Source organism: Leptodactylus fuscus, chromosome 8, assembly GCF_031893055.1.
Source record: "Leptodactylus fuscus isolate aLepFus1 chromosome 8, aLepFus1.hap2, whole genome shotgun sequence".
Classification (NCBI taxonomy): domain Eukaryota; kingdom Metazoa; phylum Chordata; class Amphibia; order Anura; family Leptodactylidae; genus Leptodactylus; species Leptodactylus fuscus.
The window spans coordinates 47999463-48016961 of NC_134272.1; the positions used below are offsets into that span (position 1 = coordinate 47999463).

Consider the following 17499-nt stretch of genomic DNA (forward strand, 5'->3'; position numbering starts at 1 on the left):
CTCCGGGATTACTGTGATGTCTATCTTCAGCTTTTCCATTTATCAGTCGCTTTAATTGAATTTGGCTGATAAGGGCTGAGATAAGGAGTCCCTTACCTCCCCTTACCTCTGTATGTAATATAAGCTGAATCCAGCTCTGCTACTTCTGTTTCCACTTCAGCTTCATACTGTGGTAATGCATAGCAGATAGCAGAGCAGGTGAAACCCTGCCCACCAATGTGCCGAGAAATCCAGGAAGTGAAGAGAGCACAGAGCCTTCAGGCTGCAGAACAAGAGTTATGGGAATACCCCTTTAATGTGTGTCCTTGTATATGGTGGTGTATCCACCTGTCTATAGCACAGATGGCATCAGTCCTCTAGAACTTTCACAAGAACATGGGGGGTGGGATTAATAAAATAGGCATGCCCAATTTTGCTTTAAAAAAATGCGCCAAAAATGAATCACTTTCTCCATTTTCTGACATGCTTGGCACTTTTGAGAAAAAGCGGGGATCAAGTTAGATCGGGTCTGTTTGTAAATCCTTCCAGCCGTTTTTGAATTAGCCCACGTTTATTGATATGCTGATTAGCCAGCAACGAGCACTAGAAGTGAGCACTGTCTGCTGTGTGTACACAGGGGGAGGCGGCTGCTGATGATGATGACTCAGCCTCCCTGCTCTCACCTCCCCCCTTGTGTACACATAGCAGACAGTGCTCACTGAACGTCCGGTGCTCCTTGCTGGTTAATTAGCATATCAATAAAAGCAGGCTAATTAAAAAAAAACGGCTGGGAGGATTTACAAATAAAAGGTATGTGTAGAATAGCCTTTCGAAAAGCTATGCAAATATATGCTTAGTTAAAAATGAGTTTTCCAATGATAGAATCCCTTTAAGAGATCAGCGGGAACTCCTGTTTGACAGGTCCACATTTTGGACCTGATAGACTGCCTTTAATGTGGTACGAATCGCTAAATTCTTCCTGTACTGAATGTAGTTATATTACTACAAGTTTGTGTGCCATGGCCTACTGATAATCGTGTCATGGTGACCCTCTTCTCATTAAAAACTATGCCATGGTGATAAGCCACAAACCGGTACAATGTAAAAACCATATTGTAACAGGAACATTTTACAGTGTATCATTATAGACTCTGAAAAGTTATCAGATTTTTCATCAGATTTTTTTCATTTCAATTTTTAATTAAAGGATCCCCTCAAAGTAAACATCAAGGGCAGTTCAGGACGAATGATCAATAGTCTTCTTTGCTGCCAAAAATACTATATCACGACTCGTGCAGTGTGTTATCTCCGTCATCTCTCCTACATAGCTGTCAAAAAATCTCTAACCAGAAATCGTGAAAATGTAAAATCTTAGTTCTCTGTTCTTCCAAAACGCCGGAGCCGACGCATGAAGGTCATTGTTAATAATACAAGAACACATCTGTTTTATCTTCTAAGAGGAATAATCTGGATTCATAAATAACGGTGACCCTGCAGAGGGAGACTTTTACTTGGTTTCTTATAATCAGATAACTTATTACAGAAGAGCGGCATGTGATCTTACTGTGCAAGCCATCTGTAGCCCTCCCCCACCATCTTTCCAGTACATACTTAATATCAGGTATAGCTTTATCCGTCTTTCTTTTGGAAAGGAAACTTTCCACCAAGAGATTTAGGTGTCTGTAATATCTGTACTTTAGAAAATCATTTATTTTACAGACATCACATTCCTGGATGGAGATCGGAATGGCTCTTGCAGTTTTTCAGATATTAAGCAATTTCCAAGAATTTCTCAGTGTCTATAATCTATTACCTAATTCACAGTACTCTGCAGACGTGGCTTTGGGGCTGGAGGATTCAGACATAATATCTTATATTGTACTTTAAAGAATAGCTATGGATATTAGCTTCTGGGACCATTAATAGTAGAGTGGTTATAATATTTTAAAGAGGACCTATCAGCTCTTCTTCTATTATTAATAGTTTCCGCACTATATTAATATAGGCACCTAACTGCCCATACCATTGTGTCTAGCACACAGAATTACCTGTAAAACTGTACTATTTTATACCATTGGCCCTAAAGTAAGCATATAGCAGTACCTACAGGGTAAATAAATCCATGGGCCCGAAATGTAAGGTAATGATAAAAGTCAACTTTAGCACTTATAGCTGTCATATTTTACTTTTCACATGGGTCCTTTAAAGGGGTTGTCAAGGATTTTTTTTAATGGTTTGGAGTCAATGAGAGATGCGCTGCTGTATCAATGACCGGCCACTATAAAGGGACTGGAGCTATCTGCTTCCTACCCTGTGTTATGTATAGTACAGCTGATTTCTGCAGGGGTAGGCTAGCCTATCCTAAGGATAGGCCATAAAAAACAAATCCTGTAAACCCATTTAAGTCTCATTTGCTCTAAAGTACAAAAAAAAAATTTCATACAGGCAGTTGCGCCCCTCTGACTAGGTTAACTTATGACCTAGGGGTTAGTACCAAGTTCTGCAACTGTATTACTGGTCAACAGATCCTCTCTCTGACAGCTTCTTCTACCTTACTTAGAATTCCCTGATCCAGACGAGGTTTGTGCACTTGCGTAGCGGGAGATACTTCGGAGTGGCATAGAACATCACCCCCTCCTCTTCTAACATGCCTCCTCCCTTCCGACTAGCACAGGTGATAACTGGCCCTTACTATAGTTGGACAATAGGGCATAGCTAGACAGGGTCACCCCAGGGCTTATGCTTTACGGGTTTTCCAGTTTGTAGTGCCGAGAATATAGATTTTCATGGCTATGGCATCAAACTGAAGCTTTATCCCAGGTACATGAAAGTTTAGATTTCTCTAGACATTGTTTACTTTCTCTGCCAGGTCACAGTAGTTTTACAGTTTTAGTTTCACAAAAGCTGGAGAGTAACAGGTCGGAGATCATTGCTCTAGAGAAATTCCACATGAACCCGTGAAGAGCCGTGTCCACACTTAACTGATCTCCAGTTTGGTTAACTAAAGCAATGTCTCATTAAACAGACCAGCTCAGTATCACAACATGCTAACAAAGAATACAATTCACACTTATCCCATCACATTGTGACAACCGTAGACACAAATAAAATAGTTAGCATTTCTGTTTGTTACCTTATTAACAGATTGTGTTAGAAATGTTTCCTGTGGCGTAACTTGTAGATCAAAGGAGAGCCACAGAGGCTCAAAAGGGAGAACCACGCTCATTGGTCCGGAACCAAAGAATCAACCAAGATATTCACTTGGACAAGTCCAAGCGAATATCCTCGGTTGATTCTTTGGTTCTGGACCAGTGACCATGGTTCTCCCTTTTGAGCCTCTGTGGCTTTCCTTTAATCTGTGATTGCCTGGTTCACCAGTGGTATCTGTGATTACCGATGCCACTCTTGCCTTTGCTCGACCCACATACAATTTTGTTGTTGTTGTGACCCCATTCACAACAACCAAAGGGGAGAGGCCTACTGGTCATATTTACAATTCTTCATTTGTTCACTGTCATTTCCCAATGGATCTACACTATAGTATCGCTCGGTGTCATTTTCCTTTTGTTATGGTGTAACTTGTGACACATATATATTTGGATATGTCCAGCCAAGAAGATAGGTAGGGAAGGACACAACTATAAATCCCATGCTCTTACATAATGTAAGCGCCCTGACATGTATAACGCTCCTCTTTTATTTTAGATGTTCACATATTATCCTTGCCAACTCATTGTTTTCATTTCCACCAAGCAAAACATTTGCAAGTCGATGTATTAGGCAAATGCAGATCAGTGTTTCCTGCCATTAATCTGCTGCTAAATAAAGAGAAACGTTTTGCTAAATGTGGTTCTTAATATGGCGCACTCAACAACTTTACAGCACTGTGTAGATCAGGAAGTGATAATGAAGGGAAATATTTGACACAATTGCCCTGGAATAGATTTTCTTCTGTTAGAACTTTACTTTTACCTTGAAACTGAAATGTCTGTAATGTTGGGCGGACGGAACGTTAACATTGTGATAGTCGGTAGAGTTGTTGCATGTGGGTATTTCTTGTTGCGTTTTTCAGATGGTTGTTTATCACTTATTATTGCATTAGCTAGCTTCATGGAATGTCAAAATGTTTTCCACTGTTAAAGTATTTTTTCTTTACATTGAATCGTAATTCTTCCAGGGACACATAGAAATTGACAGTTGTCTGCAGAGTCCATACAGAGTCTTACTATAAGCACTGGTTGGACAGTGTCAGACTATATAGGGAGACACCACTAACTGGGAACACCCAGCTGTTAATTTTTTCATACATTTCCAGTTGAAATGGAGGAAAGAGAGAGAAGTATGGAAAATGTTTTATTGAAGACTAGGCATGTCCCCTTATTCAGATGTAAAAATTTTGTTAGTCAACCAGGTAATAGGTCCACATATGAAGCATATTGGCTCTGCTCCCACCTGAAGGTTAAGGAAACTACAGGGAAGGTTTAGCAATCCTGGTACTAGGACAACCAATGGATGCCAAAGCCTAACCTGCAACCTGAACAACTAGCAGCCTCTTATGCAATTTCTCTCTCCAGTAATTTTAGACTAGTCCTTGACCATGTCAAATTAAAGGGGTTTTCCAGGCTAAAACTATTGATGACCTATCCTAAAGATCAGATTGGTGGGGTCTGATTATAGACATCTTCATGAATCAACTATTCTCACCAGCTGACACACAGAGAATGTAGCAGGAAGCAGACAGCACTGGTGTCTGTCTAGTGGCCAGATGAGCGTATTGCAAATCAGTTGAGTCAATTCAATGAGAGCTAAACAGCAGTGACTCATTTCAGCCTCTACACAGAGAATAGCGCTATCTGCTTCCTGTCCCATTCTCTGTGTATCAGTCACTAATCAATGGGGATGATGGATGTTGGACCCTCACCATTCTGATATTGATGACCCATCCTTAGGTCATATAGGTCAGACTCATCAATTTTGGCCGAGAAAATTAAAGAAGTAGCCCTAGCCTTAAACACTGAGCAGAGGGATTCATTTTAAGGAGGAGAGTTATTTTGGGTGAATTAAGCAAATAATATTGTAAAATGTTTAATGTAGGTAGAAAAACTCAAGTAGCAGACATCAGGTATTGGCCTACACTAGCAGAATGTAAGACAAAACATTTACCCTATAGATGACAAATGAATCCATGTCTCCTTACATCTCAGGGTAATTTTACACAGTGGGGTTAAAGCGATCCCTTTAAACACTGTCATTTATACAAGTGCTCCATTATCCTATTGATACACTCTTCTCCACTGAAAACTAGTCATCTTGCTTTCAGATTATTCTAGCATGTCTAGATTTATACACATTGTTATTTTAACATGGAATTTAACAACTAGCTGATATTTGCTTAAAGTCTTGCCTCTGTCTGAGAAGACCTTTTTCTGTTTCTTACACAAGAAGGTGATGGGCTAAAAGGGCTTTGTGGATTCTCTAAATGATCTATTACCAGACAACCCTCTTTACAGATATTAGAGTCGATATAGACTGTTGGGTGCATTAAAACACACCGAATAGTTCCTGATCCAATGGTGCTTTTAATATGCTCTTTTCTCACTTATTGGTAAAAACACAACACAGGTATTTATGGGATGTACGTAGCATTTGGTTCTAGGCAACTGTATTTTGTGATCTGATTAGAGCTTAGGACCATGCTGTCACTTCCTGCTGTGATAGAGAGAGGAAGAGCAGTTCACGTGGTTACAGCACTAAGACTGTCAAATTTTGGATTACAGTTTACATGCATGTACATTTTATATTATTGTGTATACATTCATTTATTAATATTCATTACTTGTCATTTCTTTATTAGTTATATTTGCTATAACATTTATGGCAACAATTTAAAAGCAATGTGTCTCCGGAAAATTACCTATTTTTATCAAGTTTTATGTTATTATTACTCATTTTTAAAGATATTTTGGTGATTTAAAAAAAAAAATTGTTATCTATATTTACAAAAAAAAAATCCTAAGAAATTCTGCAGTTTTGACTCTAGCCACTAAGCCAAATAATATTCAGAGGGTTCTCTTATGTAGTAAAATTCTTTAAAGCAGCACCTCACTTATCAGCTCACTGATAATGACAACTATCATGTATATGATAAGACAGGGAATCCGCCAATAGGTGATTTTACAGTTTATTTACTCCTGTCTCTGCACAATGAACTTTGCACAGCTCACAGAGCATGTCTAGAAGTCAATAAGGTCTACTCCAGACCATTGTGTCTATTGCCCATGGTCCATCTCCAGTAAACAGAAATGACAGGCTATTTTATGCTTAGTAGCAAAAGATTGAATTGCAAGGACAAGACTTTTAAGATATTTTTTTTTTAACATAGATAATAACATGGAAAAAAAATTAACATTACCAAAAATTCTTTAAAAATATGTTTAACGTAAAAATGTGATTTAAACTATAATTAATTTTCTGGCTACACATTCCCTTTAAGTCTATATTAACTATATCTATATTAAGTCCAAACTTCATGATTGTTTTCTTTTGTACTGTGTTTGTTTTTTGTTTTTACTTTTTTGCTTTTTTTAATGTAGTTTGGGCAATCCAATTTCAGATTTCCGGTGCTGCTGGGGCCAGATTATCACTGGGCGCTAATGTGATAGTTATGGCTGCCAATGCCTTAGAGGACATCTATTGAAATCAATGATGAGAAAATGAGATCCTTTGAAACCCAAGCACTGATAACACAAGTCCAGTGGTTTCAACGCTGGTGGAGGATGTGCCTACGCCGCCTCTGCCAGACACGATGCGCCTGCACCGACATGTACACTAGTTCATAGCTGATGTAGATTTCAAGCATTGACTACTGGTGTAAATGATGATTTATCTGATACGGCCGATGGCCCTGCCTCCTGCGCACCCTTATTCACGTTTCTGAATGTGGTGAGGGTGGAATAAAAAATTCTTTATTTTAGGAGCAAGCAATATCTTTTTAGATTCCCGTCTATTGAAAAAAAAACAACCAATACTTATTATACTACACTGTTCTTGTTCTCTTACAATGGGTAATAGTATAGTATTCCCCGAGGAACACGTTCAGTCTGGCAATTACGTGGGGCCACCTGTAATTCATTGTTGGTTTTAACTCTAGCATGTATTTACCTATGTCTTATTGCACAAAGTTAACATTGTCATTCAGAGACTAGTCAGACATGATACTGTCAGAATTTTTTTGTTTTACAGCTTTTGTTTTGCGGTAGTGTTTGACATAATTAAGAATAAGCATGCTTGAGATATTCTTCACACTTCTTGTTAAAGCAAAAGCTGAATGTGCCTTGTGTTTCAAGATGTGACATATGTAACCTAGTTATCTTGTCATCAACTCTCAACAACCATATTATATAACCAGAAGGAAAAGTAGAGCTTAAAACCCAACATGTACCTGCATGTTATATAATGTAATAATACACAAAATATTATTTTTAAAGGAGTTTTATAAGATAAGAAAATCATAGTTTTTTTGCCTAGCCAAGACCAAGTTTGCACAGCTAAGCATTGGTGCAGCTATATATATGGTTTCTACACGTGACTTAAAGGCGGCCTGTCGGCAGAATCCAGTTTATCAAGACAGATGGATAGGTTAGGATCATGTGCCAAATCACTTTACCCTTCTGTTAATATGTAAACTAGCTATTGGAGCAATGAGGGTGTTGCCTCTTACCTCTTTGGAGCAATAACAACACCCTCATTGCTCCAAAGAGCCTGTTTGTATATTAACAAAAATAGCAATATGTAAGCAATGGAGGCAGCGATCCTACCTGTCTGTGGGACTGGATTGATAAACTGGGTTCTGGTAGCATCTGTTAGGGTAAAGAATGAACATGGAATTTTTTGATGCAAATATTACTGCTTTATTCCAGAAGAATTTGAGAGCAGGCAAATGTGTGGTGTAGCTTATAGAAGAGGTAACAGCGGACTGGTACATCAACTAGGAAAGGAAGGGTCTATTAGCTCTCTTAAAGCTTACCCCTTTAAGCAGACCACTTTCTTATCCTGATCAGATTTCCTATGTCAGATTTTCAGATTTGCCATATAGTATGCATACTGGCCATCTTCTTTGGGATCCCCTCCCCTCTAGAAGACCACCTTTCAGTGTGATTTTTGGTGATCATCTCAAAGAGGTTTCACTGTATCATTAAAGGAGAATAAAATTATTATCTAATGGCGCTCGGAAGCTTGAGCATCGGTAAGACGTGAGCACTTGAGAAGCACTCTGCGAGGATTCACCATGTGATTGCTGATCTGCTCAATAAAGCTTTTTCTTATTCCTCCCATGAAATTCTTCTGTAATTGTTTTGAACGTATCCTACTCTTTACTTCATAGCGGTATCTTCAGATCAATAAGGTTACCTTTGTTGATCCTCACATTGGATTTATATTGGATACCAACAATTGTAATCTTCATACAAGTCTTTACAAATTGCTCCCATCACATTAATCTTTACAAATTGCTGACATTGATCACAGATCTGCTTCAGAAAGTCAAAACCAACTTGACTCAGATCTGACATGTTGATGAATACATTAGGTGTGTACATGCCATGTTGTCTTCACTAAGCTCAGTAGATACAGTATTGTTAGATCTCTGAGGGATTCTGCCATTGCCTTTCTCACCATTAAACTAGTGTAATAATGGTGTCAGGTAGTTTTTTGAAACGCATTTCCAGTAAGGTATATTTACGGAGAAAACAAACTTTAATCCACTATGCTGATGAACTTCTAAATTTTCAGTGGGTGATCCCAAGTAGGGCAAGTGCTCAGGCTATTCTCCATAAACCCAGTCCCATGCTTACACCTTTATTGTGCTGTTTCCATCAATGTCTGATGTCAATCTCTTCTGCACTAAAGATACAGGTTGTATGTGTATGTCCAGTCTAGTGATCACATGGCTCATACACAAGATTTCAGTAGAGCTGATGTTGGACAGTAATGGAGGCTTTGGTTTCCTCCAGGTCTGTGGAATCAGAGACAGAGCCAACTTTGGGTAGAGTTGGAAAAAGTTAGTGACCCCAACTTCAAAATAAACGAATTTGTTATTTTTCATCACGTTATACAATTAGCAATACTGTGTTATTAATTAGATAGTTTGTTGCATATTTACTTTCATAGGAATTCAGTCATTAATGGGGGTTTTTACATCTTCAAGTTTTATTACGAATTTTCCAAAAACAATAGCCAAAATACAAGAATATAAACAGCAAAAAAAAAAGGGGGGGGCAGTCAAATTAACAGCAACTGGGAACAGTGGGTGAAGGATGGGGGAAAGGATCCTGATGCAGCAGGACGATATATACCATGGCATATGAATAATACAGTCCAATGTGAAAGGTACAGAGATAGAGCTAGGAAGAGAGATCTGAGTGTGCTGAGACACTACAGGAGCCAGAAAGCGGCTCCTGGGGGGGGGGGGGGGGGTCTTCCATCTGGCGAATGTGCAGAATCCCCTGTAACCAGTCTACTAAAGTAAGGGGGAATGTAGACTTCCAGAGGCAGGGAATAACAGACCTGGCCACAATCCAGTCACTAACTTTGTAATGAATTAGAGGATCTTTACTGCTTCTGACTGACCATGGCTGTCCGTCATTTAGGAAGGAGCAGGAGCGAGAGTGGGCTGTGGGAAAATCTAAGAGTCAGAGTCGGTGGTTTGGCCAACTGGACTCCACAGCTCTGGTTTCCTCGGCAGTGAAATCTCCTATAGGAACTGTGTAATTGCCTTAAGACCCATTCATCTGTTATTTCCAGATTATGCTGTTAGGTTTGTTTTGAAAACCATACATTAATCCATAGGGAACTGCCTTCCAAAAGGTGGTGCTAGAGCTCATTCCTCTTCTTCACCAATGAGGCCTTATTTGCTTAATCCTTAACCAAAAATCTATGTCAGTCCTTGACTGGTATAAAATTCATTTCTGACTTACAGGACCTCTCAAGGTGAGCCAGAATTATTATGAGACTGGAGCCTCTTAATAATTTTGATGCAATAAATGCCAACGGGGGAATGGATTAAGACTGGCATACTAAACACCAGTCTTAGAGGGAGTCTGTCACTAGGACCTAGCATACCAGCCAAGCCCCAGAGATAGCTAGGTTAGGGTCACTTGATTCAAATAGTGTTTTGCCGTTGTAAATTATTGCCTTCATGGCCGAGATATTGTTGTTTTTATCAATATGCGGTATCATCTTTGAAGCAGTGAGGGCATTGCTGTTGCTCCAAAGAGTAAAGTGGGAATGTGGTTATTTCTCCCAAGGAGCTCAATTGCATATAAACAAAAACAGTGATCGCTCCGAAACAGAGCACAGATTCACAAGAGGTTTTCTTCACCTTTTGATTCAAGAGATCCTAACTTATCTAGCATTGGGAGAGGGTTGATATGCTGCGTTCTGGTGGCAGACTCCTTTTAATAAATTACCCCAATAAGTTAAATTAGTTTTGCAAAACTGAGCCTCTAGCGCCACCTATTGGAAGGTATAATATCAACTATAAATCAGTGCTTCACTACAGGGAGATACCTTCTAATAGGTGAGGCTAAAGGCACAGTTTTCCTTCTTTTCAAGTAGGAAAACTAAGTAGCACGTTTTCCCAAAATTCCTAAGATACATGACTTCTAACTCCTCCTATACTGAAACCCACAAAGAATGAAATATTTTGGAGAGAACAGTGGTAATAGAGAACCCTACAAAATTCTGACACTTGTCGTAGATGACCAGTCCACCTTAAATAACTGTATTATCTTAGAACCACCTTAAGAAACATGGACTGGTGGAAAATGGGTTAATTTTCTAAATCCTTCTGTTTGTTGAAGCAGTGGGATCCGTTTTAGATGGATTCACATATCATGTGTACGCCCCATGTTCTTTCTGACTGGCAGGTTGTCCATCAGTACATACCGCATCAATATAGTACAGTCTGGCAAAGTTTCCTTCATCATGCAGTGTAGTCACCCAACTGAGTAATACGTGCTGTACTTCAGCTATATTCCTTCAGTTCAGCAGCAGGTCATTTGGAAACTTGGATGCTGTCTTGAAATTATTTCGGTACTATTCCGTTATCGGGCCAGCAGCAGCGCAGTTCAGCAGCAGCTTTCGGGACAGCAGTTCAGCAGCGGGAATTACAATGACATCCGAGGACTGCTGGCCCGATGCTTGTGCCCAGTAACCAGTACATCGATGACCCCCCTCCCCCATCCTTCTCCTCCTGCCAGTGCTGCCCCCCAGCTCTCCTTACATCTTCCCCGTACCCTCTCCCCGCCACACGACTAGGCCTCACCTCAGCGCTAGTACCGAGACCGAAAGGAAAGACACCGGGGCTCAATCCAGGCCCTGACAAGAAACACGCCGACTATAGGAACGGTGAGCTACAGCGAGCCGGAGGGACAAACTTTCTGCAGCGTCCGGCGGCTATCTAGTAGCATTCATTGCTCAAGATTTACGGTGAGGCCTATTACAGGGAGAGGGTACGGGGCAGATGTAAGAAGAGCTGGGGGGCAGCACTGGAAGGAAGAGGAGGATGAGGGCATCGATCGATGTACTGCCTACTACACACAAGCACGGCCTCTATCATCGGGCCAGCATCGGCTTAGTCATGTGGCGGGGAGAGGGTACGGGGTAGATGTAAGGAGAGCTGGGGGGCAGCACTGGAAGGAGGAGGAGATGGAGGGGGGGTCATTGATGTACTGGCTACTGGGCACAAGCATCGGGCCAGCAGTCCTCGGATGTCATTGTAATTCCCGCTGCTGAACTGAACTGCTGTCCCGAAAGCTGGTGCTGAAATGCGCTGCTGCTGGCCCGATAACGGAATAGTACCATTATTTCACAGATAAAGGTCAGTAAAAAGTGGTCGAAAGAGCAGTACGCTTAAAGTAATACCTGAGATGTCCATCCCATTATCCCGCATGGTGCTCTTATATCCACACATTGACATAAAACTAAAGTCATTGAGGAGCTGCTGTATAATTTTACTGCAGATGACTTCAGTATGCAGTGGAAAGTCTATGCAGTATTACAATTATACTGTATAAGAATAGAAGCGTCATCATTATGAATACTATTAGCATGAATGGGTGACTTTATATGTAGCATATCATCATCTGCAGCCTGGTGCTGTTCCTTCTGTATTCAAAGATATTGCCTAGCAACCAACCCAGTTACTCCTCTGGTGACTACCAATACACTGCATAACATCTGAGGGTAGGATTATTAAGACTGGTGTTCTGTACACTAGTCTTTAAAAGAGACCAATATGTGTTTGGCATGCCTGATTTATCATATATCTATTTTTTTTTAATGTAGATAGTGAGCCCCATATAGGGCTCACAATGTACATTTTCCCCCTATCAGTATGTATGGGAGGAAATCCACTGGGAGAACATAAAAACTCCTTGCAGATGTTGTTCCTGGTAGGATTGAAACCCAGGACTCCAGCGCTACAAGGCTGCAGTGCTAACCACTGAGCCACCTTGTTGCCCCTTATCATTTATCAATTTATCCGTGGTTGGCACTGTTGTATTGCAGTGCTGGGGTCATGGGCTTAAAGGGGTTGTCCCATCACAAGGATCCTATCTATATTGCTTGTTAATGTGGATGTAAGACTTTTCCTAAATACACTGCTTCAGCAAAACTGCTTTGTTTGTCCACTATCTTACTTTATTCATTTTTTTTTTACACATCCCTTGACTTATCTGGTCATAAGTCAAGTGATGTATCTGCCTGCTCTCAGGGGGGAGGAAGGAGGGGCTAAGTGCACGGGAGCAAGCCTGTGTATCTAGCTATTCCTGTGTCTATACCATCTGACCTAGCTTCCTGTTAGCAGATAGAGGAGAGCAGCTGCTTTCATTTCTTCTGTTCTCCCAGTTATCAGGCTAGCTAATTCAGCTGTGTTCATTATGGCAGAGACAGGCAGTCTCTGTATGTAACACAGAATGGAGTTGCTGCTGCCTGTACTTCATAGTCCAATATGGGTGGGCAGAGCTACACGTGAATTTGGGGGCGGAGCTAAACGGCAGGTTGCATGTGAAACCCCACCCACCAAATGATGCAAGAAACCAGGAAGAAATAAGATTTTACAGCAGTGAAGACTGGTGAGTATGCGACGTGGGAATACCCCTTTAAGTCTGACCCAGACCAATATCTGCAGGTTGTTTGCATGCTTCCCTTTGTTTTTGTGGGGACTGCAGTTTTTTCCCACATTTCAAAAATATACTGAAAGTTTCAATGGTTTTCTATTAAATTGATCCAGATAGGGAAATTAGAATGTAAGCCCCTATTGGAGGCAGAGACTGACGCGATTGGTGCCTTAAAATGTCCTAATAAGAAATATGGATCTCATAGATACCCACTATAATCGCGAATGAACAGATGCACTATAAGTGTGGCTTCCACTTTCATGATCCCGGACTGTCAAGGCTTAATATGGGGGGGGGGGGGGGGGGATGGGGGGGGGGGGTAACATGAGGAGTGCAAATGGGTGCGATAGCATTCAGGCCCATAAGCCTGATGGGGGGCCTATAAGCTTTCTATTCCCGATATAGGAGACCAATACTATAAATAATACATTACAGTATAGAATTTTGCGTTGGGGTCCAAGAACTTGTTATTATCCCACCGCCCACCTGATTCCATTATAAAGGAGATTAATATTAATTGAATGGGCTTGAGGTACAAAACCAGACTGTCCTTGTCGATATAAGTGGTGCTATTTTCATTGAATCCTGTGAAACCTCTTTAAATATTAAGTCATTTCTATTCTATTCATTAAAAATCTCACGCTGTATTTATTGCACTAACACTTTGTAGTGTTGACAGTCCAGGTCTCGCTGTAAATCGCACATGGCAGGATCTCGGACCCAGTAACCACACAATCTCATTTATTTCCCTGATGAAGACATTACGATTCAGTCCTCCATTTCACAAAGTAACTGCATTGCAGAAGACTGTCTTCTTTGCTGTTGATAAGTGTCTTGCTCACACAAGGAGGTGACACTCTGGGATGTGACACAGTGCAAATTATCTTTCACAATATCAATACTAAGCAAGTGATGCAGAAAGGTCAGGAGGACCATAAACAGAACCGGTAGCATGGAGAGTCCATGTGAATGACATGTCCTCCAGCAAGTCTAGCTTGATATATAGAAAGAGATGGGACCCCAGACCACAGGACATGAAACCCATCAATGCACTAAGGGCTAGTTCACACGTGGGCAAAGGGGAGGTTTTTGACAGCGGAATTCGCTTCAAAAACCTCTCCTTTAACATGGTGGTCTATGTAGACCACTAGCTTTTTTTTTCCTCCTAGCGTTTTCCGCCTGAAGAAGCGACATGACCTTTCTTCAGGCGGAAAACGCCTGAAGAATTGCATAGAAGTGAATGGGAGGCGAAAACCGCGCGGTAAAAAAACGCGCGGTTTTTTGCACACAAAACAGCGCGGTTTTTTGCAAAAAACCGCGCGGTTTTCGCCTGCAGTTTCTATAGCACATATAGGAAAAAAAAAAACTAGCGAAAACCGCTAGCGAAAACCGCGTCAAAAACCTCGTCAAAAACCGCGTGGAATGCAATAAACAGCGTCAAAAAAACTCCCCGAGGTTTTTTACCTCGCACAAATAAGCTAGGCGGTTTTCACGTGTGAACTGACCCTAAAGATAACATTTTGGATGATTGTGATATTGGAGACATGAGGTATAGATAGGATAAAAGATGGTGAACCCTTTGGAATATCTGATACCTTTAGAATTATCATTATATTACCATAAATATTAATGAGGACCTGTCACCGCTCCTGAAGTTATCCCCTTCAAAACTTCAACTTCATGGTCATAGGGGTTGGTTATGAATAGGGGCTGGCACTCCCATAGAGAATGTAGGGAGCTGCAGGGGACATGTTTGGATTGCTTCTTCATCAAGACAAAGAGGAACCAGACTCCCATTCTTGAGATCATGGAGAGTCCTAGCAGTCAGCTATCGGATCGCTACTGAACATAAACTTATCTCCTACACTATTAATAAGCAATAACTTTAAAAGTTGTTACCACCCCTTCTATCATCTTAGAACAATGTGTTGTGCCATTCCACCGATATCTTCCGGTACTTGTACCTGTCTCGAGAACTGAGGTGAGGTCCAACAACACCCGTCCTGTGGTCACTGTAAATAAGGAGGTGGCCGCAAGTCAGTGCAATAAGTTGGATAAGGTGTCGGGTGCCCTTTTTTCTAGATGGATAGGGGCCAGAATTTATAAACCACGTAAGGAGTATTCTATGAGTATGCCATAATGTTTGAGATACAAATAACCCTTTTATTAGTAATTTCTGTATTATCCAGTTCTTGTATGCAATATACAGTGATGTGGAAAAATTTTAGAGAGTTGTCGAAAAAAAAATCTGCAGTATAAGAATGCTTTCAGAACTAGAAGTGTTAATAGGTTTTTTTTTGTTAATTAACCAAATTAAGGGAACAAACAGAAGAGAAATCTCAATCCCATCAATATGTGGTGTGACGAGTCCTGAAAGTGATGATATGGCTCTCACAGATATAGCCCCGATCTCAACATCCTTCCGTCTGTCTGGGATAACATGAAGAGATTTCCAAGATGTTTGTAAAAACCTCCCTGCTGAGTTCCTTCAAAAACTGTCCGCAAGTTTAACTATATTCTAGTGGAACGCAAAGGGCGGTCACACCAAATATTGACCGGATTTAGATTTCTCTTTTCTTCATTCACTTCATTCTGTTAATTGACAGAAATAAACTATTACTAATTCTTCTATTTCTAAAAGCATTCTTACATTGCAGCATTTTTCCACGCCTTACCCAATACTATATATACACATCAGCTCCTATCAAGCATGGCTTTTTAAGAACTTGGCCTGTATCGTCTTCGCTTCCACTGAGTGATGGTGATGAGGTTAAACATACACCAAGCTTTAGGCTTCTAGAGACAGGAGAGTGAAAGGAATAATCAATATCTATCCCTCCAAGGCTCCGGCTGCAGCTCAACACCCAGTGATTCATTGTGTGTTCACCTTCTGGGGACTCGTCCTATCGATACTCTACCCTTTTGGTTTTGTGATTGAGCTCATGCGCCTCCCACAGTTCAGTTTCATCGCTTTGTGTCAATCTTAGGAAAATTATCGCTTCATGATATTCGTGTTTAGTATTTACAGATGCATTGCAAGTGTTCCCATAATTTACCATCTCATCGTAGAAGATCCTCATTGCCACCACCGGCGCCGAACATTTTAATCAAGGACAATGAGAATGATAGAAATGATGGGGGCCTGTCATTTCCATTTTCCATCACATCTTCTCAGGCATACATATTAAAGCTGTAAAGAATAACACGGTTATTCTGATTGTAAGAAAAGCTGAGCTATTCTGTGACTTGCAGGTGTTTTACATTTGGAGATGTGAAAGATACCAATAACTTATGTATGAAAGTGTCACTGTCACCGGTTATACCAGGTGCTGCTTAATTCAGTAGTAACTCAACTTTATCCAATGTGTAAGAATACGTTGTGATTTCTTTAAAGGGGAACTTTACTGTCAGTGAACCATTGAATCCATGAGCTAGCACTCCGTGATAAAGCATTGGCATAAGTAGGATACTTCAATATTGGCTGGAGCGTTTCTTAAAGGAAATCAGTCATTATTTATCAGTCATTATATCCATAGGGAAACCGCCGGCATTTCCATAGATATAATTGGCATACACCGATTTTCAAAACTGTGACAGTTTTGGAAATCGTAGTGCGTCTGCTTCGTGTATTTTTCTGCAAGGTGTGGATGGAATTTGCAGGGACTTCATGTTTGTCTTTGTTTCTGTCACTCAGGGAAGGCCAACAACAACGTCCAGTGGGACGAGGACTCAATGGAGTATATGGCTGCCAATCCAGTGAGGATAGCCTTTGTCTTGGTTGTTCACGGAAGAGCCTCTCGACAACTCCAGCGGATGTTCAAGGCAATTTATCACAAGGACCATTACTACTATATCCATTGTGACAAGGTAAGAATCTAAAGCTTGTCTTTGTCACTCATCACAAGCCGAATCAGTTTCCTAATGAGTATTTGTTAAAAGTGCTGGCTATAAACACATACATAATGTTAACATGGAAACTGTCCTAAGGGAAAATCAATCTCCGGAGTTGTGTCCACCCATTCTTTATCATCTTACTTATGTAGCTCTCAGTACAGCTGGTCCTCTAACTCCCCATAGAATATAATGGAGAATGACGCAATACTGACTCTCCTTTGTTTCTCCTCAACATGCCTTAAGCTACAGTGAGGACACAGCGCCACCATGAAAAAGATTTCCCATTCACTTCAGCAAGTGGTTCTGGTGGAATCTGTCCAGAATTGGAGCAGGACGCTTCTTTTCACCATTATTGTCTGCCTCTCATTGGAAAGCTGATGTTTTGCTTTAGCTTGCACTGTGTGAATTTAATGAATGGGAGAATTTAGTTGTCAAAGAATTCTGCATA

The 17499-nt window shown here is 40.7% G+C and overlaps 1 protein-coding gene across 1 annotated transcript in view; it reads left to right on the forward strand.

Annotated features, from left to right (window-relative positions):
* Window positions 1-17499, forward strand: part of XYLT1 (xylosyltransferase 1) — a 221702-nt gene that overhangs the window by 119352 nt on the left and 84851 nt on the right. The window contains exon 3 of the mRNA XM_075285507.1: window positions 16852-17024. Within this exon, the coding sequence (XP_075141608.1) occupies window positions 16852-17024 (173 nt within the window). The remainder of the gene's footprint in view (window positions 1-16851; window positions 17025-17499) is intronic.